Raw genomic sequence first — 27,082 nt, 5'->3', positions numbered from 1 at the left:
AACAAGAAGGAAAACTCCGTCTTCAACAAAGGGAGAATTATAACAGAACCACCTAACTCATGAAAAATATTACTAGCAACCTGATATATTTTGCGGACTACCGCCGCTATATTAACCGCAGACATGGAAGATCTCCACCGACGTAAAGGGATAATGTAAGACCAACTCAATTTAAGGTTAGGCCAACCAAGGGCCACAGCTGACATGTCTACCCGAATTCTAATAATAAGCTCCAGGTATTTCATTTGGCCCACATCATTACCACCAACGTGGACAACCAGAACACTAGGAACCCCATGAATGACAATCTCCTAAGAAAGAAAAGGGAAAAATTGTGACCACTTCAATCCTCTCTTCCCTATCCATCTAATGGAAACAAACTCTGGTAACCAAGGAAAATCCTCGAGACAGGGAACCTGCATCACAAACTACGAGACAATATACCAAACACTACTATCTTATGATACACCTAATACGAACAAAAGAGCGACAGCTAAAAGGAACATGCCTATCCCCAAACATAACTGAAAAACCGCTGCATGAATATAAGGGGGGGTGGGGAGTTGGGGGGGATAGAACATTAATTCCAACCTTAAACCTAACAGAACAAAAGGAAAAGTAGCAACCCAGGTGAAGGCAAAACCTGTGAGGAAAAATCCCTTCAACGCCCCCGCAAAAAGCGGCGAGCAGCAAAGCGCCCTGGGTTAACTAGCTTAGGAGAGAAAGAAAAGGTAGAGAAGAGCTGCATAAAGGAAAAAACAACATGGTTAAACATCAGGACGAATATAGGATTATAACAGTCTGACTTCCATCTTCCTAGAAATTGTCTTGAAGCTACGGAAGCCTCACTTGCTGCAGCCGCCGTGGCAGCTCCAATCCGAAACGAATGTGTCCCGAATTCTGATGCTGGTAAGCTTAAAGAATTTAAGGCACTACACATAACTGCATGAAATTGGAATTTGGTAAGGGGGAAGCCATCTTTATGAACAAGCCAAATCTCTGCTCTATGTGGCCTATATTGGCTAAATGGTAACAAAGCTTAACCGGACATATAACTGGATCCTGATGTTTAATAAGCGTAAACCAGTGCCCTACTCCTGTTTGATCTGTTTTGGAGCGTCTAATTTTAATTGAATGCTGACGTCCGACAACACCACGTGTTAAGCTAATATAGCTGGCTCCACCCTGTTTTTGGACTGTGCAACTATCTCACTGACTCGTAGAACGCCGTGAAAAGCCATAGAGAACGCTGCGGCAAACAGTGAAGCTTCAAAATGGTCTGATGTCACTACAGGCAGAATTAAAATTATACAGGACACTAATACAGGGTCTATGGGCCTTCTATTAACCTTGGGGGCGGGGTGAAGCCTTGACCATCCTTTTAAAGCTTTGCTGATGAGGAACAATTTAGTGGGATCCTGGAGACCTTGCAACCTAGCCATGAATGATATACCTGTTAGAATAGTTGACATCGATGCTTTTCCAACCCCCTCCTGGTAACACACCAACATGAAGTCGACAATACCGTTAGGAACCCCCAGGGCACGAGAGGAACCAGACAACAGAAAGCTCTCCCATCACTTTCAAGCTGACAGATAGGCCTTCCACGTGGATGGAGCTAGAGAAGCTTCTGCCCAGAATCTTAAACCGGACCGACCATCTGCCAAACATAAGCTGGACCGGCTGTATCCATGGGGTCAGCACAAGGGGCAAGGGATCGAAACCGCTCCCACTCAAAACGTGAAAGGGAGTCAGCTATGCAATTGTCTCTATTTCTATCCCTAAGAACAACAAGCAAGATGTTGAGCCTTCCATTTTATCCTAGACTACTGGTACCCCCATAACCAAGAAAAGAGCTAGAGCTGAATACAGCGTATCTGAACACACTGAGGAGCTAGCCGGACCTACAAACAGCAAATCATCCAGATAATGTGCGATGCCCTCGTGACCTGTCCCTGCTTGAATTGCCCAGTGGAGAAAAGAACTAAAGGATTCAAAGTAGGCACATGCGAAGGAACACCCCATGGGAAGGCATCTATCAATGTAATATCAATCAATGTAATATTTGCCTTTGATCTTAAATCCCATGTATCGAAATGATTCTGGGTGAAGGGGAAGCAACCTGAAAGCTGACTCAATATCTAATTTGGCCATAAGTGCTCCCATCCCAAACCCCTGAATGAGCATTAAAGCCTCCTCGAATGACTGGTACTTATGTCCTGGTCTATGGCATCATTGACCGAATTGCCTGTGGGATGTGACCTGTGCTGTATTAACCTAAATTTACCTGGCACTTTTTTAGGGACTATACCTACTGGGGATATGACTAAATCTGCCAGAAGGGGGGAGTCAAATGGGCCAATCATGCGCCCTAAACATATCTCACCGCAAATTTTCTCGCCAAGGATTTCAGGAAATACGTATGCTGATTTCAGTTCCTAGAGGCCCTGACACTAACCGTTGTGCCAATAGGGAGCCTAAACCCGTGATGAAAACCCTCACAGAGAAAGGAAGCCTGATCCGCATTCGGGTAAAGTCTAATCCATTTTTCTAAAGCCTCGTTACATATGTGAGACACCGCTTTAAGGAATGCTGTTGTCATTGCCGCGGTTTCTGGCGAGGCCGAGGCCACACCTCGGACACTCTCTGGTTGATTGTGCACCCCTGCAATTGGAGCAGTTGTGCTTGCATCTACATGACTCCCCTCTACTTTTTTAGGAAATTGGGGAGCACCACGTCATCCCCCCTTGCTGAAACCGATAACCCCCTGGCCCCTTGACTCCCCGAGAGGCTAGCACGGTTAAGCTTCATTCAGATCTCGATGTCTCTATATCCTAAATGCATTTCCACCTGACCGCTGACTTTCTCGCGGAATAACTCATCATATTTCCGCCATGTACACGATTTGACAAATACATTTCTTTTAAAAGATGTAAGTATTTCCAACCCCCTTCGCTCGCCTCTGGCCTCGTCTCTATATAACACGCCGCGAACACGCAATATCCTGATATCCAGTTGGGGAAAGATTTATATGCCTCCTTGATTCAAACATATTCACAAATATACCCCTCCTGATCTTATCTCTCATGCTGTGCCTAAGGTCTGCCAAAAGGGCGGTGTTCTCGCAGCGCACCATGAGACTCTTAGCTGCGTTAGATTTCGCACCCGCGGCTCTAGTTTCCGCTCTTGCCTTATTATGACTAAAATGTGTGTTCAATATCTTTATGAGCTTACGGGGATCTCTGTCAGATGATGAGGAAGAGTCATAGTCATCACTAGTAGTGACAACTGGGGACCTAGGACTAATAACCCCTGAAACCCCCACATCAGGTAACTCACCCCTTGCCGCAGCCGCCTAAAGATGTAGCGCTGTTCCCCCTGAAGCGGATGGCTCCATTTCTGCTTGTGCTTCGACCGACTGAGTAGGCCCCGGTCCGTCTGCAGCCAGAAGGGGAAGCCGATGCGGTCGGACCTTGCACTGGCCTCAGGGGCTCCACCGTCTTCACTGCCCCTGGCACCGTCTCTCGCCCAGGTCCAATCGGACCACACGGTTGTGTCCCAGGCCTTTCCATGGAAGCCTGAGGTACTGACAAACGAAGCAAGTCATATGATGAAGACAAACCATGGTCAACTAGCGGCCAGCCTGACCACACTCTATCAGTATTGCCCCAGGCCTGTCTCCGTCCTCCTTCTAAAAACCTGGGGGAGGGGGAGCCCCACACCCTACCCCTCTGACTTCAGCCCTTGTACTAACTATCCCTATATCCGGGACCGGGTAGAAATGTGTATACCGCCCCAAGGGGATGGGGTACGGGGGGAGGTCTGATATGATGGCCCCATATGTCGTACAGCGATCCGGGGGAGGATAAGGCATTTTCCATGGGGTACCCGGACTAGTATGATCCGCCACCCTGGGGAACCTACTAAGGAACTCGGTACGTCCAGAGGTGCTGCGGGAGAGCTTCTCGTCTCTAACTGAGTTGGACGGAATGTATTGCTGCTTAGGTCTTGGGAAAATAATAATGGAGATATATATCCTGGTAAAGTTTCTGTTACCCCCCTAGACCCGGCTAAACCCGCCCCGTCTGACTGCATCGTGATGTTCCTGTCCCTGAGTGTAACGGGGGGGGGAATTAAGCTGCTGGCTATAAAATAGGGAGAGGGGTAAACAGGAGCCCCTGGCTGACCTCTATCTCCTTCACTACCAGCAACCTCATGCGACTGGAGCCCCTGATATACGTTTATTGATGGCGGATCCCATATTATAGGTCCCAGGCCCCTATAAGGAGATCCCTGGTTCTCATCAACTACGGAAATGGAGGAGACCCGCGTGACTTCCGAAGATCTGCCCTCCCAACTTCTGAATATAGGCCCCACTACTGACGCGGCTCCCCCTGCTTGATAATGGGCTGAAACACTCACCGCAGACCTTTCTCTCTGTGCTGTCTGATCTGCTGCACTAGATCCTGCATTACTTTTGGGCACCACTAGAGGGCTCACTGCCTGATGAAAGCTGCCTGTCCTGATGTTCCTAAGCCCACAGTACCGGAGGACGCCACAAGAGGGCTCCCTGTCTGCCGGAAACCTGCCTGACCTACAATACCTAAGCCTGCCATACTGGAGGCTGCCGCTAGAGAGCCCGCTACCCGCCGCCCGCCCACGCTATGTGCCCAACGGACACGTGGAACACCCCTACCCCTACTAGGTCTAACTGAGGGGGAAGAACTGCTGGATGACCTAGCGGACACGCCGCTAGGACCGGGACATGGACCAGAGGGGACGCTGGACCTCGGAGAACCAGGAAGCGCCCGTGATGCAGGTAAGGACTCTGCATAATGGGCTGGGGCGCTGCGGACTCTACTGGGCCTAGACATGCTGCGGGGGACCTAGGAGGAGCCAGAATGTAAAACAGGGTAAACGTAGCAGGACAAGAGGGAGCAGGAAATGGAAAGAAAAATAAAATACACCTAGCAAGAACAGAGGGAGATGACAGAGGGGGTTGGGGGGGGTGAAGGAGAGAGAAGGGGGATAAGAATGTAGGGGAAAAGGGATGAGAAAGAAAACAGGAAATATGTAAAGAACCTGTAAAGGGGAAAAATCAGTTAAGCATAAGACAAAATAAACAATAAGAAATCCATAAAGCAGACAACCGAGCAGTTACAGCAAGGGAGAACATATACAAGCCTGACTCTCTTGCTGGGAATCCGGAAGCAGGAAGAACATTATCCTGTCTGCACTGACTTATAACTGTGTATAAGTCCCATCCCTTTCCTGCTCCGATTGGCTGGAACTCCAGGTATCCACAGATAATAGGTTCTTTGGTAAGTCACTCACCCGCATGATTTTAACTACGTTTAGTCTAAAGGACACACTTCTCTTTAATACTACACTTAAAACACACTTGTTCCCTTGTATATGCCTTTTAGTTCCTAAACTAATATTAAATCTTGTAAATGAAACAAGATGCTAATGAGATCACTGTAAGACACATGTGTGTCTTAGACTCTGGAATACTGTTATTTCATGTTTTAATAGAAAACATGAGGATCTTAGTCCCAATTTTGAACAAACTGTGAAGATGCATCTGGAATGGCGAGGAGACCACGTTCTGATGGATCTCTACACTAACAATTCCATTTCAAAACAATAAGTTTGTTACAGGGTCATGATATTATTCACACATTGTTTGTCTTATGACAAGTCACATTATGGAACACACGTATAATGGTAGCTTTTGTAGATGTGGGTGTAGAAAAACTAAAGTGACAACTCTCAGGAGTGAAATAACGTGTTTACTCAGCATAACATACATAACAAGAATGCAGAACAGAGAACAGGAACTGCCCAGCATGCATAGCTAATGACCTCACTTCCTGCCAAGCTCTGGCAGGTCATACATTTACATACTTCCCTTCAAGAAGCAAAAAATGGGTGAGACCTAAAGTGGCAGGGGGGTTGGATAGAGCAGCAAACTAATGGGAGAAAAGGCTGTGGAAGAGTTACCACTAAGTTACATAGTCCTGGATATTCGGGTAAGGCTTGGACACCCTTTCTAGACCTCGTGACAATAGGAAGCATCACTGGTTCATGATTTCTCAAAAGTCCACCTGAGCATTCAGGCAGGTCAAGTGATAATTTTGAGTCTGAAGGTATGGTCATGGACTCAGCAGATCTTTATTCCTGTGAAGTGTGAAGGAGTTCTGGATCAACCATAGTTGTATTGGTTGCTGGAGGAACTTTCTCAGGCACACTGAGCAGGTGGTGATGGTTACACTCACAGGTGCCACCCTCAGCTTGCACCACATACCTGTTGTGGCAAGCAGATTCTCGGAGGACTGTGACAGGTCACATTCTAACAGCTTGACCTGGAACAAGATGTGGAAGGTGATGTGCTGCTCGGTCATAGCTTCTTTTGTTGGACAGTCTCTTTTAGGTAAGTACCGTTTGTAGCTGTGTTTGTACTTGTGTTTGTACTTGCTGTTGCAAATGTAGTTTTATAAATGAGAGTAATGGTGCAGCATTACAATAACTGCTGGGCAGGTGAGGACAAACCATCCCGTGGTGCATGTCTTAAATTAAGCAATGCTGCGAAGCTATCGGTGTTATCATGTGTGCATTTTTCCAGCATGTGTTTCACTAAGCGGGCAGCTCTTTCTGCTAGTCCATTGCATTGAAGATAGTGAGGGCTCCTGGTAGTATGTTGAAAGTCCCAGGTATTTGCAAACTCTTTAAACTCTCTACTCATTAATTGCCTGGCATTGTTCATGATGAGATGTTGTGGGATGTCATGTTTAGCAAACTATATCTTGAGATTGGATAATAACAGTAGTGCTGGTGACATTGGGTAGGTAGTCAATCTCAAACCACCCTGAATAAGAGTCCACCAAATCTAGATGTTCCTTTCCTCTTCATACAAAGACATCTGCAGCAGTTACAGACCAGGGCAAGTCAGGAATCTTGTGTAGGTTCAGAGGTTACTTTGGTTGATGTGCTTTGAGAGCATTGAAGGGACCACATATGGAGAATTTTCTTTCAAAGTCACTGAACATTGTGGACCAATATAGTGACTCTCTGGCCCTACGCTGGTGGCTTCAAGACCCGGGTGGAGCTGCTTTGCATTGCTCGTCTGCAGAGTAAGCTAATCTCTCACGGCAAAGAAGGGTCACAAATCTTGTGAACTCTCCCTAGAGGACTAGGACCTCCCTTGTAATATGATTTGACACAGCCATTGGCACAGATCGTCCGCCAAGGTTTCATGCTGTAGCTCATCCATTCGGTTGGAGGATAGTATTTGAACAGACATGACGTTAATTCATCCTCGATTTGTGGGCACTCAGTGTGGGGTAAGTAGGCTCGGGAGAGGGCATCAGCCACAAACAATTCTTTGCCACTCTTGTATACGACATCCAAATGCAATCTCTGTAACTTGAGCATCTTTCTTTGTGTGCGGGCAGAAGCATTGTGCAGAGTATTCTTCAGTAAGATGATGAGTGGCTGGTGGTCTGTCTTAACAGTGACAGGACGCCCATATATAAAGTCATAAAACTTGTGACAGGCAAACACTAGCGCTAAAAGTTATTTTTCAATCTATGCATATTGTGATTCAGTCAGTGCTCTGGAGAACAAAGCTATGGGCCTGTTCTTTTGGAGGCAAACAGCACCCAGTCTGTATTGTGAAGCATCTGCAGAATCACCACCAGTAAATGCACATTAAAGTACTAAAGTACTGGAGCACTTGTTAACATGTGTTTTAATTTTGTAACTGCAGCCTGCTGTGGCTCTTGCCAGCACCATTCTGTATTTTGGTGTAGGAGTTGTCTTCTTAGTGCAGTCACTGTAGTTGGGAAGAAATTTCGACAGGTAGTTAGTCATTCCCAGGAATCGCTAAAGACTGAGTTTGTCCTCAGGAAATGGCATTTGCTGAATGGCCACTTATATGCTTTTAAAACCATTAAAATGCAGTTAAAATCAGATGCACTCACCTCCCAGGTATAGAGGTTTACATCTAACAAGGGCTGGCTTGTGAGCCACACCCAAATGTGCTTTAAATAGGTTGATGGACAGCTGCTATGACAATAAGCAAATATTTTGAAACAAAACCAGAGAAAAATAAGCCCGCGCTCGGTATATCCCACATTATATATGGTACCAGCTGCTTGGCAATAAGCCCGCGCTCAGTATATCCCATATTATATGTGGTACCAGCTGCATGGCAATATAAATGCCCATATATGTATGCAAAACAGAAAAGACAGTTGTCAGTGCTTATCCTTTACACTGCATATCTGTGTGTGTCTAGCAAAATGAAAACATGAGGTATTAGTTTCTATTTTGATCAAAAGATTTAAGCCTGCATCCCAGCGTCAAGGGCACCTCATTATATGCAGGTCCTACACTGACCTATATGCTTTAAACACCATTAAAATACAGTTAAAATCAGATGTACTCACCTCCCAGGTATAGGGGTTTACATCTAGCAAGGGCTGGCTTGTGAACCACACCCAAATGTGCCTTAAATAGGCTTTATGGACAAATACACACAGATATGCAGTGTAAGGGATAAGCGCTGACAACTCTCTTTTTGTTTTGTAAACAAACAAACTCCATCCTGGTCAGAAATTTAACTTATGACCCCAGCAAGTGCTAACCCCTGCGCACCATCCATGCTAGCAGATATACATGTAGAAATGTCACCACTTGTGTTTATAATGAGATATGTTTGTTTATGTGTCCCTTTGGGGTGTGTTACATAGTATAGACAAGTAGAATTAACACTCCATGAACATAAATTCAAATTAGGGCTTATAATCCAGAAATAACAATAGACTATATCAATTATGTTTCAACAGCTTAGATAGCAAGTTTAGGAACATCTGCATTCTATTGGGCCGCTGGGGGGTGGGGGGGTCGGATAGAGGAGCGAATTGAGAGATATTGCTTTAACAGCGGGAAGCCAAATTAATAGATCATTTAGAAATTCTGAATGGACAGTGAGTGAGCGTGAACTAGGCCTGGGCTCAAGAAGACAGGGCTAGGGTAGCAGCCTAGAGGTAGGGAGAATAATGGAATAGTAGAAGGAGACTACAAGAAAAGAGGTCCTTGCTCGTAAGAGTTTACAACACCCTCTCTTGATAGGCAGCCAGGGCCTACATTGCTCTATATTAAATTAAGGTAGTGGATGGTATTAATACTGAGAGATCACTCACAGCACAGCAACAGAGCAGAGATGCAGGTAATTGGAGTTATTTAATAATCCCGGACATACCTTCCAAAATCAATTGCATGGCAAAATAAGCCCCGCCCCATTCTGGCCAAAACTTTGCCCATACACGGTCTAATTAGTTTAACACTCCGCCCAATTTACTGTTAAGGCGCGCCTCTTTTGTGACCTGCAAATCGGGGTATCATGCCAAAAACAGGACAGCTGGGAGATATGCGCTGAACTCTACTAGGGTCCACTCTCCACCAATCTTCTTGTCCCGTCCCACCTCATTCAGCCCTGGTATTATGGCTCTCGCTTGTTATATTTCACATTTGCCTTGCCACTCTCCTAGGGTTAAAATTAGAAGACATAGCTTTGCCCCGTACTGCAAATAAAGATATAGTATGCTTTATTTTTCTTCCTGTATCCGTGTCTCTAAAGTGCAAGATTTGGAAGGAGAACAATAATGTATATGTTGAATAAATGCTCAAATTTAATATATTTTCTATTGTACATCGAGATACAAGATAGAAAAAATTAATGCTATATATTATGTTGCACAGAACGTTGTCAGTTCAGGGGGCCGAGCAGAAGTGGGGGGTAGAAGAGGAGGCTGGCCCTCCATAAGCGGTGGCTCTTCCACCCCAGAAGAAGAGGCTCTTCCCTCCCAGACGAAGAGGCTGTACACCCAGAAGAGAAGGCTGGCCACAAGGATGTAGCTCAGATGTGAGCTCTCTGTTTAACACTGATGTGCGCACCCTGCCTGTGTTTGCAGAAGATAAACCATACATGCCAGGATTGAGTAAATAGTAGAATTAGATAAAATACAAACACTTCTCATATTTAATTCCCCTGTTGAGCTCATATATCAAATGTGCTCCTTAAAATTATTTATTAAAACTTTCCTTTAACAACAAACTACTTGTTATTTTATCTCAGATCTTTGCCAGAGTCGTTTTGTACATTTTACCTTCATGACATTAACATGTCTCCAAACATGTCAGTCCCCGGTAGCGGGACAGGGGGCGTAGCCTCATCTCGATGGGAACATGGCCGCTCCCCCAAAGGACTGCCTAGCGCTGTAAAGAGCTAGGCTGCCCATTAGATATCTCCCTTCCCTACAACATTCCCAGCAATGGGACAAATATGTCCCCTGGCAGGAAATCAGGACAGTTGGGGGTATGCGTTAATATGTTCAGTGAGTGAGAGCGTAGTTTTGATTTATAATTTATGGAAAGTAATGTGACTACTGAAAGGTAATTGTCTACACCCACTAATGCAGTTTACAGGTGGTTTATAGACCCTGTTGGGTACCTGGGCCACGAGAACAATTCCACCATTACTTAGACAGGCCTTGCTGATATGAAATGCATTGAAGGGGAAGTTAGAGACTGTGGGAATAGATGCTGACACTCCGTTATGGGCTAACTCTAATCTCCCTAAACTATATAAATTAAATCAATTCCCACAGTGGCAAACCGGGGGGATAACCTCTCTTGGACAGATATACCATAGTGGCAGTATCAAATCATTTGCTAAGTTACAATTAGACTTGCCTCTACCAAAATGCCTATTCTATACTGACCTTCAGGTCCGATATGCCTTGGTGACACAGTTTGGCAGCACTCCTCTTGTCCTCGGTCTAGATCCTTTCCGCTCACTCCTTAGACAGGTGAGCACCACCAAAACCATTTCTATACTTTATGCTAAAATCCTCTATCTTCTTACCACTGATAACTTAGAGGGACTACGCCGAGGATGGGAGACGGATTTGGGTCCTGAAACTGACGAAGATTGAAGTTATATGTTAGACAGCGCTAGGAAAGTTACCTCATGTACCCGATGCAGAAAAGTTCAACTGTATATCCTACATAGAGTATATTACTTCGAATGGGTGCCAGATCGGATGCTAGATGCCCAAAATGCGGATATGCTTATGCTACCTTCTGGTACTTACTATGGAGCTGCCCTATCGTTGGGGAATTTTTTTGCAAGTAGTAAAGGGTATAAGAAATATAGGTATCAAGATCCCATTGCTGTTCCCTAGGACATGTATCTTTGGTCTATGAATGAATATTTTGCTGAATAGAAGCGCTACTAAATATGTTCTCAATCTTCTTGCCCTGGCCAAAGTAATTATTGCTAGAACGTGGATGGCCCAAGAGAAACCTCAATTTACTAGCTGGCTGGGTGGCCCCGGTCAATGAAGCTGTAGGGCATGAGAGATTCATGTATCATTCACAAAATATCATGCCAAAATACTTTGAAGTGTGGTCCAGATGGCAATCTTTGTCCGCCAACTTTAATCCGGGTTAAGTGCTCCCAAGACCCACTCCCTCATCCTACCCCTATCCCTCTCCCTATTACTAAATCCATAGTCATAAACATGTTCTATAAGACTAAGCTATACTAAGACACTTGGCTTATTGTCATTCAAGTTTTATTTCTTTTTTTTGACATCTTCCCTCCAGGGCTCAAGGCACCCAGGATAGATATAAATGTATCTTTTAACACATCACATTTCAAATCTACTCTGATATTAATACAAGGTTTAACATCCAGAATTGATTTACTTGTTATACTCATTAAGTGTGGAATACGATACACAATGGAACTATATCTGTTATTTTGTTATTTTTATTTCAGTTTTGTCTGGAAAAATTTTTATAAAATATTTGATAAAATAAAAAAGATAAAGAGACAGTAAAATAAAAAATAAAAAATAAAAATAAAATAAGGCCCAGTGAGTACAATCGGTAGAGTAGGGTTTGTAGATTGCACACTGTGTGTTGTGTGTTGCAGAATGAATACAGACTGTAGTGGAGAGTGTGCAGTGTGTTGCAGAGTGAGTACAATCTGTAGAGGAAAATAGGGTGGAGGAGGGTGTACAGTGTGTTTTAAGGAGTGTACAGTCTATGTAGAGTGCACAGTATGTTGCAGAGTGACTAAAGTCTGCAGAGTGAATAGGGTGTAGAGAATGTACAGTGTGTTGCAGAGTGACTGAAGCCTGCAGAGTGAATAGGGTGTAGAGAATGTACAGTGTGTTGCAGAGTGACTGAAGCCTGCAGAGTGAATAGGGTGTAGAGAATGTACAGTATGTTGCAGAGTGACTAAAGCCTGCAGAGTGAATAGGGTGTAGAGAATGGAAAGTATGTTGCAGAGTGAGTTCAGTCTGTAGGATGTAGAGTGTATTTTGAGTTCAGTCTGTAAGGTGTACTGTGTATTGTGAGTACAGGCTCTAGAGTGTACAGTGTAGATAGTTTTGTGTGTATGTTGTGGAGATTATTTGTTGTGGTGTGGAGTGAGTAGAATGTTGAGAGTATGCTGTGTGGTGTGGAGGGAGTAGTTTGTGCAGTGACTACACCTTGTAGATTGTGGTGTGTGAACAGGTTAAAGACAGTATACAATGTGATGCATAGTAGATTGTATGCAGTAGGTAGCGTGTGGAGAGTGCATAATGTATAAAGTATAACGTGTATGTAGCAGGGCCGGACTGGCCATCTGGCACTTCTGGCATATGCCAGATGGGCGGATGGCTCTGTGGGCCGGTCCGGCTTCCAGCTCTCTGTTCTCGTCGCTTTAAATTCGCGAGGCCGCGCGACGTGACGTCATGACGTCATGCACGGCTGCGTAGGACCACTTGCAATGTGCGGTTCAGCTGTGGAGAGCGGCGCAGAGTGAATGCCAGCAAGGTGATGAGGTAAGTGTTTTCGATTAACATTTTTATTTTCAGTATCTGAATTCCTTTCGGGGGAAAGGGGAGGGGAGGAAGAATATGGAATGACTGCACTGGGGGAATAAGTGGACATGTGTACAGGGGGGCTGAGTTAGCGGACATGGCTGCTCTGGAAAGGGAGGGCTGAGTGTGCGGACACGGCTGCTGTGGAAAGGGGGGGCTGAGTAAGGGGAGATGGCTGCTGTGAAAAGTGAAAAGTGGGGGCTGAGTGAGCAGACATGGTTGTTGGGGAGGGGGGCTGAGTGAGTGGACATGGCTGCTGTAGGAAGGGGGCTGAGTGAGTGGACATGGCTGCTGTGGGGGGGGGCTGAGTGAGTGGACATGGCTGCTGCAAGGGGGGGCTGAGTGAGTAGACATGGCTGCTGTGGGGGGGCTGAGTGAGTAATCATGGCTGCTGTCGGGGGAGTCTGAGTGAGTAGACATGGCTGTTGTGGGAGGGGGGCTGAGTGAGTAGACATGGCTGCTGTGGGAGGGGGGCTGAGTGATTGGACATGACTGCTGTGGGGGGAGGGCTGAGTGAGTGGACATGGCTGGTGTGGGGGAGGGCTGAGTGAGTGGACATGGCTGGTGTGGGGAAGGCTGAGTGAGTGGATATTGCTGCTGTGGGGGGGTTGACTGAGTGGACATGGCTGCTGTGGGGGGCTGAGTGAGTAGACATGGCTGCTGTGGGCGGGGTTGAGTGAGTAGACATGGCTGCTGCGGGGGGGAGTCTGAGTGAGTAGACATGGCTGCTTTGGGAGGGGGGCTGAGTGAGTGTACACAGCTGCTGTGGAAAGGTGGGGCTTAGTGAGTGGACACGGCTGCTGTGGAAATGGGGGGCTGAGTGAGCGGACATGGCAGGTGTGGGGGGGCTGAGTGAGTGGACATGGCTGGTGTGGGAGGGGCTGAGTGAGTAGACATGGCTGCTGTGGGGGGGACTGAGTGAGTGGACATAGCTGGTGTGGGGGGGCTGAGTGAGTAGACATGGCTGCTGTGGGGGGAGACTGAGTGAGTAGACATGGCTGCTGTGGGGGGGCTAAATGTGAGTAGACATGGCTGCTGTGGGGGTGGGGCTGAGTGAGTAGACATGGCTGGTGTGGGGGGGGCTAAATGAGTGGACATGGCTGGTGTGGGGGGCTGAGTGAATAGACATGGCTGCTGTGGGGGGGGTTGAGTGAGTGGACATGGCTGGTGTGGGGGGGCTAAATGAGTGGACATGGCTGGTGTGGGGGGCTGAGTGAATAGACATGGCTGCTGTGGGGGGGGCTGAGTGAGTAGATATGGCTGCTGTGGGGGGAGGCTGAGTGAGTAGACATGGCTGCTGTGGGGGGAGGCTGAGTGAGTAGACATGGCTGCTGTGGGGGGAGGCTGAGTGAGTAGACATGGCTGCTGTGGGGGGGGGGCTGAGTGAGTAGACATGGCTGCTGTGGTGGGGGCTGATTGAGTAGACATGGCTGCTGTGGGAGGGGGGCTGAGTGATTGGACATGGCTGCTGTTAGGGGTTGGAGTGAGTGAACATAGTTGCTGGGGGGGCAGTTAGTGAAAGTGTATGTTAATATAGTGTGTGCATGCTATGTTAATATAGTATTTTAAACAGGCCTGTGTGTGTGGTCGCAGTATTTTAAGCATGTACCCATTTATTTCTAAATAGGGCATCCAACATCCCAGGATCAAGACAAGAAGGAACTGAGCTAAAGATACCAGCTGCTACAAGTAATGAAAGTGACCAAGACAGGGAGGGGAAAACAGGACAGTCTGCTAATCGTCCAGAATCTGATGGGAAAGCCCTGAATTTGGGTGGCAGTTTCGCTTAGTCAGGATTTGGTCCAACTACAAGAACAGTTGGGAGGTATGTCCCGCTTCACCACGTACTGCTTGTGCAGGCAGAGCTGTGTGCATCTAACAGTAGTGCACATAGTATTGCCTGTGTATTTGTCTAAAATGATAACTATGTTATGTATTAGGGGCTCTGCTGTCTTTAATACCCCGGGAATCCTGAGCCTTAATCCAGCTCTGGTTATGGGAAGGGACACAGCCTGCAGAGCAAGCCAAGGAGCTCTAAGTATCACAAGATTTGGTAATCTCGTGAGACAAAGAGCTTCCCTGCTCACTCTACAGGAAGTTCCCACCCTGATGGATGTCAGCAACACCAGAAGCATAGATAACTACAGTGGTAATTTTATTACAATATATGTATCAATGCCCCATGTTGACCACACCCCAGCACAATGTGGTCACGCCCTTTGCGGCGGCACACAGTTTATTTGCTACTCGTCTTTGGAGGGGGGCCCCAAAAGTTCCCAAATTTCACTTGCTGGTTCTGTACATACCATTTGCTGATACTGGTAAGCCCTATGCTACAAATAGAGAGTCAAGCTGCACATAATACATTTGTATCTCATGGGACACTGTATAACAATGACCTTTGCAAAAAGTACTGTAATATTATCTGGAATAGGGGTGGGCCTGTGTGGTTTAAATGCCAGGGCTGATTTTAAGTCCCAGTCCGGCCCTGGTATGTAGTGTGTACCATGTGGGGAAAGGATAAGGCTCTCTGGATCATGTGTAGGCACAATGATTACTCTACAGGGACAGACCTGTGGGATACATCACTATATAAAAAGGAGATTTTTTTTGTGGTAGAGTGAGACGGTTGTGACAGAGAGAAAAGATGAGGTAAGTTTTCATACTAAACAATAGAAAACAAACTCCTGAGAGTATTTCCCGAGATTTTATTAACTTTAAATACAATATTCACAGCATCTGCAAGCACATGATATTCTATATAAATGTAGCAGTAGACATGTAAGTTTTGTAGATCAAATGTATTTCTTATGCAATGACTTCTGAGCTTAATATGATCAGTGTATAGATACTCAGTATCATTATACAGAGTAGTGTGACCATTATCAGTGTATACTCGGTATTATTATACAGTGCAGTGTGACTATTATCAGTGTATACTCGGTATTATTATAAAGAGCAGTGTGACCATTATCAGTGTATACTCAGTATTATTATACAGAGCAGTGTGACCATTATGAGTGTATACTCAGTATTATTATACAGAGCAGTGTGACCATATCAGCGTATACTCAGTATTATTATACAGAGCAGTGTGACCATTATCAGCGTATACTCAGTATTATTATACAGAGCAGTGTGACCATTATCAGTGAACACTCAGGGCTAGATTTACTAAGCTGCGGGTTTGAAAAAGTGGGGATGTTGCCTATAGCAACCAATCAGATTCTAGCTTTCATTTATTTAGTACCTTCTACAAAATGACAGCTAGAATCTGATTGGTTGCTATAGGCAACATCCCCACTTTTTCAAACCCGCAGCTTAGTAAATCTAGCCCTCAGTATTTTTATATAGTATAGAGGGATCTGTATTGATACTCTTTATTATACAGTGTGTTGTGATCATTACCAGTGTATAGATCTTTAGCAGTATAATACAGAGTATTATTAATGTATAAATAATGAGGTTTATTATTTAGTGCACTGTAATAATTATCATGACATAGATATATCAGATAATGACTCCCTGCTAAATTATAAGAATATTGTAAGTCATCAAGTATTTCACTTACGTAATATGTACTCATTGTTATTAAAAATTTTATTATTATTATTATTATTATTATCATTATTATTATTAGTATTACTGAACCGTTCTTTGTGACATGTAAATTATATAACATACCTGTTTGCATTAATTCCGACAACACTAAGAAGACAACTAATATAAAAAGATCAGTAAGTTTTTCTATTAGTAGTTAATCTAAGTCGCCTTCCACTATCCTCCTCTTGCCCTTGTTGCTAGATGTCTACATCCAGCAAGCAACGCCTGTAATGTAATGAATGCAAACCCAAATGTTTAACAACCAATCAGATCTTTGTTTAGAGATGCAAATAGAAAACATTTCTAAACAAGTTGTAAACTGTGAAGAGTCTAACTGCAGCATTCTGCTTTCTCCAGAGTTAAGGACAGAGGTTCAGGGAATATTCACAATATTTAATTGCTGGAGCAGAAATGTCCCAAGGTCAGTATGGCCATGTATTCATTGCAATTTGTTTTATTTTAGGCCAAATACACATTTTTACAGGTCGCTATGGCACCTTGCCATCTATCTCATTCCGGTGTCTCATGGTAGCCAGGCGGGCTGCAGGCTGGGTGCTTCAAACCTCTCCTTGATTTCTGAAGCTGGTGATATCTTAATAGGAGCTGTGATCCCCTTTCATACAGATAGGGTTACCCCGACAATTACCTACACGGAGACCCCTCCACAGGACGTCTGCACCTGGTAAATATGATGCTATTACATTGTATGGAGAGAGTGCAGAGATCAGAGCCTTGTCTACTGTACAATTCAGGGAATGATGTTCCCAGATCAATGAAACCGAAAATGTACCCTTGTAAAATGACAATAAATGGATGCATTCTTCAGTGTTTTCATATTACATATACTTGAATATTAGGGATGAGAGACATTCCAACAAAAGTTGTGGCGTTTGGAATAAATCGGTCGTTTTTAACTCGGGCATCTAAGGAAATGTCGTGTCAAACTACAGATGAAATAAAGCAAAAAATGTATAAATGAAAAAGCAGCAATTTGAACTTAGAGTTGTGGTAATATACAAAGTGCAGAATGGGCGACTTGTTGAGGTCCACTTAGATTTGTAGAGTGAGGTGGTAATGCTTACAGAACAGCAGACGTTGGCAATGGCTGATGGGTGTAGTTGGGCAAGGGGTGCCCTCACTAAGTGCAAAGTAGGGGCATCAGTAAGCCAAGTTTTGTGGAACAGTATAAAAACAAAAAAGTTCAGATTATTAAAATTAGAGAAAGGGATTTAGGAGGTGTATTTTTAGGGGTGCTCCTTGTTTTTCTGAAGATTTTTCCACTCTGCAAGAACACTTGGGGAGTTATGAAGGAGAGCAAATCATAAAAAAGAAGTAACTTTGCATCCGGGCAAAACCATGTTGCATTGGAGGGGAGGTTAATTTAAAATGTGGGGACAGATTTATAGCTGGGATAGGGCATGTCCTGAATCAACTTTAAATTTCAGTGTAAAAATAAAGCTATCAAGTATTTGTGTGCTAGATGAAAAAACAGCCAGTATTTAACTTATGTGTAAAACAATAAACTAATTTGCACCCCTTGCATTGTATCATGGTTTGTCCAGGAGCAAACATACTCCATTTTTTTTGCTTTGTTCTCCTTAATGACTCAGGCCCTTGCAGTTTGCACCAGCTCAGATTTGGCAGTGATTGGGTGTTGTCCTATAGTTTCAACTGGATGCATTTTGCATGTTCCTGTTGTGCTTCGATGGACAAAGCAATTTCTATTTCACTTTATCCAATATTAAAAATACATATCAAACACTGTTTGGCAGATGTTTCTTACTTTATTGAACCGCTTTATGGTATTAGAAGATCAGTGGTGTGTAAGTTCTTTGTTGTCTTCCCACTTATGACGGATAGAACGCCCGCATTAGATCCCTCTTTTGTCTGTCCAGGTTCTTATTTGAAACTTACCAGCAGTTCCAGGCATTGAGGTTTGCAGTGGAGGAAATCAATAGAAATCCAGAAGTTCTTCCAAACGTCACCCTGGGTTTCCTGACCTATGACTCCTGTTCTGAGCTACACAAGGAGCTGGAGGGAACACTTGGAATGATCACCGGACACCGTCAGGCGATTCCAAATTATTTCCGGTTGGGAAGGCCACCAATGGCTGCGATCCTTGGGCACTCAATGTCCACCTACTCCATTCTCTTGGCTCATATCCTGGGGCTGTACAGATACCCACAGGTAAAGATCCAAAATTTATTTAAACATACCATCCATGTTGTAACGTAAATATGGGATACTTGCCTTACTGTAGATTTGCGCTGGCGGGCCGGTGGTGTGGAGTCTAACGAACCCCCTGGTGTTCATCAAGAACCGTCGCAAGGCGGGATGGGCTTAGCTGCGGAGGCTCGCAGGTCACGGTCTGCTGGTCTACCTTTAGAGGTAAGGCTGAGGGAGATATCTGAGGGCAAATACCAGAGCAGGCACACAGAATGTAGGCAGATATAGTGGTCTGGGTAGCTGGTACTAGTGCACAGGAGTAGGCAGAACATAGTTAGGCAAGCCGGGTTCGGTACACGGGTAGACAGCAGAGCGTGGACAGGTAGCGGGTTCGGTAAGCAGGGATTGAAGAGAGAATCGTAGTCAGGAAGTCGGGTCTGGTTCACTGTGGTTGGAGAGCAGGGGAAGCCACAAGCTGGTCTGGTACACAGGAGAAGTTAACACAGGAACACCGAACTGAGTCAGGAACAGAGAAAGTTGCTCTGACTCTGCCCAGGCGTCAGAGCAGAGTTTACATAGAGGCAAGTTTGAATTCTCCGCCTACCGCGATCATGTTACACAACCGACATCCGGAAGAGAGAGACAGAGTGCGGCGATCGCGACGCAGGAATGGGGAATGGTGAATGTAACACATGTCCTGTTAAAGGGTTTCCTATATAAATGGGCAGATTTCCTAAGACTGAACATCTGTCAATTTTAAATGACACAGGCTTCCATTTTGCCGGCTGACACATGTTCAGGAAAATACATCTTATCAATTCATTAAAAATCTGTGATATTGCTCAACTTCTTGACCAAAATGTACGATGCATGACTAATATGTACTTGTTCATGGTGATCTGCCTTATTTCTCTTGCATATTGGTTCGACCTTCATATCGGCTGCCACCACAATACAATGAGTAGATGCTCCTAGGCCTACTTTCTGACATTGTATTGAATTAATGAGCTTAATATCATGGTTGTGATACAGTCTTGGTTTAATTAACAGCATTCTTGTGGCATTTCGGTTTCATACCTCATGAGGTCCACTACTGTATATTTCATGGAGCTCTGTCTTTGTTATATTATTTCAGATAAGCCACTATGCAACAAGTGCTCTACTAAGTGACCGGAGACAGTTCCCTTCCTTCTTCAGGACTGTCCCCAGTGATACATTTCAATCACAAGGATTGGCTCAACTGGTACTGCATTTTAATTGGACGTGGGTGGGGTTGGTGGCAATGGGAAATGACTATGGACAGCAGGGAATTCATATTATTACACAAGAACTTCTGAAAGCTGGAGCTTGTGTGGCCTTCACACAATTCATTCTTCTCAATCGAGCAGATAGGAATGCCCCTTATATTACTAGAATCATAAAACAGTCCACAGCCAAGGCTATAATTGTATTTTCCATTGATGTCTACTTTATCCCACTCATTGATGAGATGATCAGGATGAATGTCACTGGGAAGATCTTTGTAGCAAGTGAGGCTTGGTCCATTTCATCTATACTTCTAGATGATAAGTATTCCCACATACTCTCCGGCTCTATTGGGTTTGCATTCCATAGCTCAACAATACCAGGATTTAGAGACTATATTAAAAGAACCCAGCCATTTCAAACAACAGGTGAAATGGTGACTAGGATATTTTGGGAAAAGACATTTGGATGTAAATTCTTTGACCATAAAAATCTAATTTGGACTAATAATACAAAGTTGTGTACAGGAAATGAAACTCTAATGGCTGTTGAGAATGCGTACACCGATGTGTCCAACCTTAGAACTTCATACAATATTTACACATCTACTCACATCGTAGCCAACTCATTGCACAACCTTCAGTCATGTCAACAGAGGAGAGGACCTTCCAACAATGGCAGCTGTGCAATTCTACATAATTTCAAACCTTGGCAGGTACCATGTTCCAAGCTGTTCTATTTTAAATTGAGAACAGAAAACTAGTATGAAATGGTTCTGTTGATAAAGATTAATATGGTAGACACAGTTCTGGTGTAGTTATAGGGATGGCTGAGTCAGTTTGGAATGTGTCCATATTTGACCTACCTGCAAGGATGTTGCAAAGTTCCCAGATGATAGTAGTAGGATTGTAGAATTTGTGGAAGAAAGGTAGAGAATTCAAATATTTCCTGAAGTTTGGGATGGAAAATAGAAGTATGACTTTGATTAAATGAAAGTTTGGTGGTCTTCAGCATTGACATTAAGGAATATGTTGACTCTGACATTCAACTAATGCTGCCTCAAGCCTCCAATTCCCCTTTCCAGTTTAGAGCTTCCAAACCTGCTGTCTGGAAGCTCATAATGCTGGAATCAGATAGTTTTGTTTGACAGAATTGCCTTCAATAGTATTACTAGATAAGAGATTAGGAATAGTGTGAATATGATTCTATGGGTCTCAACTCATGAATATAGCTGATAATCTGATAGGGTGGTTTGGGATGGGATTTCCGTATTTTGCTCCAAAAAAACTTTCTAGATGTGTTTAGTAAGTTGGAATTAATGCAGATTTAATTTACAATTGTATTAATGTATTATACCGTTTTAGCTTTCAAGCATATGAGTAGCTACTGTGTGGCATCATGTTCTTCTTCTAAAATGAATGGCTGATGAAATCTGAAAACTAAAAGTAAAAGTCAACAACGCACCAGGTCATCACATCCTCGATACATCATTTTATCTTTATTATATTAGACAAATATTCAGGCGCTGTACTCAAAACATAAAAGATTACATACACTAAAAATGGGAAAGGAAAGAAATGTTCAAGACGGGGCACTCACTAATACAATTGATAGTAGAAACATAAAAATCCAAATTTTATTAGTATTAATTACAGTTGATAACTGTTATTAGGGCACTGTAATGTATATACAGTGTTTTATAAGGACTGCACATTATCTATCAAACATGTTTGATAGATAAGGTGCAGTTGTTATAAAACACTGCGCTAATAGCAGTTATCAACATATTACTATGGACTAGGAATGTATGTATGTATGAATGATATCCAGACGGTGCTAACTTTCCCTTACTGGTACAAGGTGATAAGCCCTGCAGTAATAATGCGTACTAACGAGATTTTGTTCCTGATATAATAGTAATGTAGTAACATAGTTGAGGAGGCTGAAAAAAGAAATCAGTCCATCAAGTTCAACATATTTTGGATCTCCTGCGATCCCTCACTTATATTTAAAATTGATCCAGATTAAGCAACCGCCAATCTGTTTCAATCGGGAAAAATCCCTCCAGACCTGATATTGCAGTCCTTTTTTTGACCCTTAATGTATTTGTACATAGTAATCATGTCTCCTCTTAGACGCCTATTTTCTAAAGTAAACATGCCTAAACTGGCTAACCTTTCCTCATAACTTAATGACTCTGTACCCTTTATCAATTTTGTTGCCCTTCTCTGAACCCTTTCTAGTTCCAAAATATCTTTTTTTATAGAGTGGTACCCAGAACTGTACTGCATATTCACGATGAGGTCTTACCAAGCATTTATACAGTGGCAAAATTACACTGTCTTCCCTTGCATCTATGCCCCTTTTTATGCATGCCAATACTTTGTTTGCCCTTGCAGCTGCTGCTTGACATTGAGCACTATTGCTAAGTCTACTGTCTACGAGCACTCCCAAATCGTTTTCCACCATAGATTCCCCTAAATTTATCCCATTTAATTTATAGATTGCCTGCTTGTTTTTGATCCCTAAATATATAACCTTAAATTTATCTATGTTAAACCTCATATTCCATTTGGCAGCCCAATGTTCCAGTTTATTTAAGTCCCTCTGTAGAGAAGCTACATCTTGCTCTAATTTTATTACCTTACAGAGTTTAGTGTCATCTGCAAAAATTGAAACTTTACCCTCTTACCCATCCCCAAGGTCATTAATAAATATATTAAAAAAGAGTGGCCCCAGCACAGAACCTTGAGGTACTCCACTTAAAACTTTTGACCAATTAGAAACTGTTCCATTTATCATAATTGTCTGTTTTCTATTCATTAACCAGTTTTCGATCCAAGCAAAAATGTTGTTTCCTAGGCCCAGTTCCCTTATTTTGTAAACCAACCTCATGTGTGGCACTGTATCAAAGGCCTTTGCAAAATCTAAGTAGACCACATCTACTGGGCTGCCCTGGTCTACGTTCCCATAAACTTCCTTGTATAAACTAATTAGATTAGTTTGACATGACCTATCCCTCACAAATCCATGCTGATTTCCACTAATAATCTTTTTGCGCACCAAGTACTCCTGAATACTATCCGTTAATAGACCTTTCAGTAGTTTCCCCACTATTGATGTCAGGCTTACTGGTCTATAATTCTCTGGTTGTGATCTTGTCCCCTTTTTAAAAAATGGCACCACATCTGATATTCACCAGTTCCTTGGTACTGAGTCCCTTGGTACTGAGCCTGATGAGATTGAATCTATTAAAATTAATAATAGCGGTCTAGTTATTTCTGAGTTTAGCTCCATAAGAACCCTTGGGTGTATGCCATCTGGAACTGGAGCTTTATTTATCTTAATATTCTTCAGTCACCTTTGGACTTCTTCCTTCCTCAGCCAAGTATTAATTAATAGTATGATTTCATTTCCGTTTTCATGTATTATACCTACCATTTGTTCCTCTCTAGTAAATACTGAAGAAAAGAAAGTGTTTAATACCTCTGCCTTTTTCTTAGTATCAATTATCAATTCACCCATTTCACTTCTTAGGTATCATATATTATCTTTTTTAACCCTTTTGCCATTTATATATTTAAAAAACTTTTTGGGGTTTGTCTACTTTCTTTTGCAACTTGTTTATCATTTTCTAATTTAGCCAATCTAATTTCCTTTTTGCATGTTTTATTACATTCTTGTACCTACGGAAGGACTCCTCAGACACCTTAGACATTTTAATCATATTTAATAAATAAGAGAGATATATTGTGATTGACAAATACATTATATGATATTTAAGGTTTGTATACACAGCGAGGCCTTATTCTATCCTTGCTTTCAATAAATATTTCGCTACAAGCTATCATTTTGAATTAAAAGAGAATTTTCTTTCGATAATACTAACGAAATCTGAAAACTGTCAATGGTTTCTATATTCAGCTAATACATGTAATTATATTTAAATTTAATTTACTCAATTATAATTGTTTTTCACTGATCCAAACACAATGTTACCACATCATATAGGTAAATTATACAGGTTGATCTCTTTAAATCTACAGGTGACACACTACATCCAGAATGTCCGTGTAAAACTGGAATATGGAAGAGAGGTCTTTTTTGATAAAAATGGGGATCTCCCGGCAGTGTACGATATTGTAAATTGGCAGCAAAGTGATCATAGAGTCATGAAGCAGGTCAAAGTTGGAAGCTACGATACAGCAGTCAATAACGGTAGCATCCTGACCATCAACAGCAGTGCCATGATGTGGGTGAACCAACAAAATCAGGTACAGTATTGAAGTCTAAAGAGAAAGGGCCTGATTAATGTTTGGACCTGGGTCTTTGCACATGCGTCGGATCGGGGTTTTTCGCCAATGAACTCAACTGCATGCAATTCATGTCCAAACACAAATGACACTTACAACTGCTTATGACTTAAAGGGTTTATCGGGGGAGGGAAAGGGTGGATGAACGTAGGCAATGTACAATAAAGGCATGCCAACGGGTTGCCGAGTGTGTTCCAACGCAGATGCGGACAATTCAAGTCCTGGGTATCTCATAAGCAAACTTTTTTTGTCGTATTATTCGCACCAGCTACAGGCCAAGTGTGAGGGCAACTGATAGTGATGACTGTCACGTCATCATCTTTGTATTGAAAACTAGACATATTTGTTCCCCTAGATAACAAAAACATGTGTGTGCATGCAAGAGAGACTATAAAATCATATGGTGTAATCTCAGTATGCATTAATAGCATCCTAATTTATGTATATAATATAAGCAAAACATTTTTTTTTTGTATAAAGCTCATATTTGTATTAATGATTATAGTATTATGTGTTGTTCACTTATTTGCTAAAACATTTTGTAAATGCATTCTGCATGTGCCTATCCTGCACTCTGCTCTGTCTGTTAACATACGGCACGTAACGTTTAGGCAGAGCGCACTGTCACTCAAATTGAAATCGAAACGCATCTCAAGACTTGAATACGGATGGAATTACACTCAAGTTCCGTGCTCTTTTTTTAACCACAAGTTGCGTGTAAGTTGCATATGCTTTTGAATCAGGCCCAAAATGTTTTCATTTTTAAAAGGTAAATTTCCATGTTAATTTTTGGAACGCATAGAGCACCAGTTATTCCAAATTGCTTTTTCAGGTTATTCAATATAATTATCTCCAGAACCATTGAATAATGTCTATTCCATAGGTGTCTCATTTTGATAGATATATAAACATCTACTTGTAAAGCAATGCAGAGTATGCTGGCGAGTAAATGTTTAGAATAATAGTAAACTGAATTCTTTAGGGATAGCTAACGCTTTCTCAGTAGGGTTTAGTAGAATTACAACGCCACACTTTTATTTCATTGTAACAGCATTTCTATTTACTCTAAAAGTAATATGCCCGGACATAACAACTGTTCTGCTACTATCCGCTTAATAGAGTCAGGGTATGCAACTTCAAGAATTTACATATCACATGTTTTAAAACATATTTAGAATTCTGCTTTTTTCAAAATAACTGCCTTACATTTAATAAAACTAAAATAAATTATCTTGTTTTCTGTAGGTTCCTCCATCAGTCTGTAGCGAGAGCTGTTCTCCAGGTTTAAGAAAGGTCCCGATAAGGGGACTACCTGTTTGTTGTTATCAGTGTGTCCCCTGTCCACAGGGAGAGATCTCCAACCAAACTGGTAAGTCAATCTTACAACACTTGAAAATCTTAACAAAATAGTTCTGGCACTAATACATTTTCTACATTTTTTTATCCACAGACTCCCTTGACTGCTTTAAATGTCCATGGGATGTGTGGCCAAATTTGCAAAGAGACAGATGTGTTCCAAAGAGCATAGAGTTCCTCTCCTATGAGGAGCCTCTGGGTGCCACACTCTCTGGTTCTGGTATCACCTCATTCACAGTACCACTCACCATCTTGGGCCTCTACCATAAAAAGAAGAACACCCCTATTATTAAAGCGAACAACTACACTTTAAGTTGTCTCCTCTTGGTATCTCTTTCCTGTTGTTTCCTCTCCTCTTTGACATTTATTGGATACCCCCAATCTACGAAGTGTTTTCTCCGGCAGGCCACCTTCGGCATGGTTTTTGCTCTTTGTATTTCATGTGTTTTATCCAAAACTGTTATGGTAGTTTTTGCTTTTATGGCCACAAAACCAGGAAGTAGCTTAAGAAAATGGGCCACACCACAGGTATCCTACATAATTATTATTTGCTGTTCCCTCTTGCAGTTCATCTTATGTGCTTTATGGATGTCCATTTCACCTCCATTTCCAAGAAATGACATCCAAACTTACCCAGGCGTTATAATTGCGGAGTGTAATGAGGGTTCTCCAACTGCATTCTGGTGCATGGTTGGCTATCTTAGCCTCTTGGCCTCCGTTAGTTTTATTGTTGCCTTCTTAGCTAGAAGACTTCCTGACAGTTTTAATGAGACCAAGTTCATCACCTTCAGCATGTTGGCCTTCCTCAGTGTCTGGGTGTCTTTTATCCCGGCCTCTCTCAGTGCTCAGGGAAAATACACAGTGGCCATGGAGGTCTTTGCAATAATATTCTCTACATGGGCTCTGGTGATCTGTATGTTTCTCCCTAAATGCTTTATCATATTGTTCAGACCGGACATGAACTCCAGGGAATCTCTCCTGAGGAAACAGACAAAACTGAACTCGATGAACACATGCTAGGGTAGATAATATGCAATCCATTTTTAGAGGCAAGTTTACCTGGATTGTTTTAAAGAAAATCCACAGCTGCTGCATTACAACTTTTGGTCAGTAGATATTTACATATAAGCATTCTATTGCTTATTAACGGGTCATAGTGGCTTATAGACTATATTATGTCTACATATATTTGTGTACTGCACATATTTTATATCTTCATCTGCTCTATATGTTTTATTTATGACGAAATAAAGGTGTAGCATTTGCTTGACAAAACATTAAGGAGGAATCCGGCATGAGAAGTTACTAATGATATAGCACATAATAAAATGTCTTTGTTGATGACTGATTTACAATCTATTATATTTTTAAGGAGATGCCTAATGGCTCAGTGGAATTTTCTGATGGACTAGAGGTTGTGTCTTGTAATGGTCAACTTGTCACAACTCATTGGACTGG

At 42.8% G+C, this 27,082-nt stretch overlaps 1 protein-coding gene across 1 annotated transcript; it reads left to right on the top strand.

Moving 5' to 3' along the window:
* Nucleotides 1–123: 123 nt before the first annotated feature.
* On the top strand, nt 124–26,644 carry LOC142149551 (vomeronasal type-2 receptor 26-like). Its single transcript, XM_075204881.1, has 8 exons — nt 124–155; nt 821–909; nt 4,706–4,819; nt 17,145–17,226; nt 18,440–18,731; nt 24,002–24,229; nt 25,514–25,637; nt 25,719–26,644. The coding sequence occupies exons 1-8, from the start codon at nt 124–126 to the stop codon at nt 26,642–26,644; spliced, it is 1,887 nt and encodes a 628-aa protein (XP_075060982.1).
* The last annotated feature ends 438 nt before the right edge of the window (nt 26,645–27,082 follow it).

The sequence above is a fragment of the Mixophyes fleayi genome, chromosome 4 (assembly GCF_038048845.1).
Source record: "Mixophyes fleayi isolate aMixFle1 chromosome 4, aMixFle1.hap1, whole genome shotgun sequence".
Taxonomy (NCBI): Eukaryota; Metazoa; Chordata; class Amphibia; order Anura; family Limnodynastidae; genus Mixophyes; species Mixophyes fleayi.
This window is presented reverse-complemented; position numbering and strand designations above follow the sequence as displayed.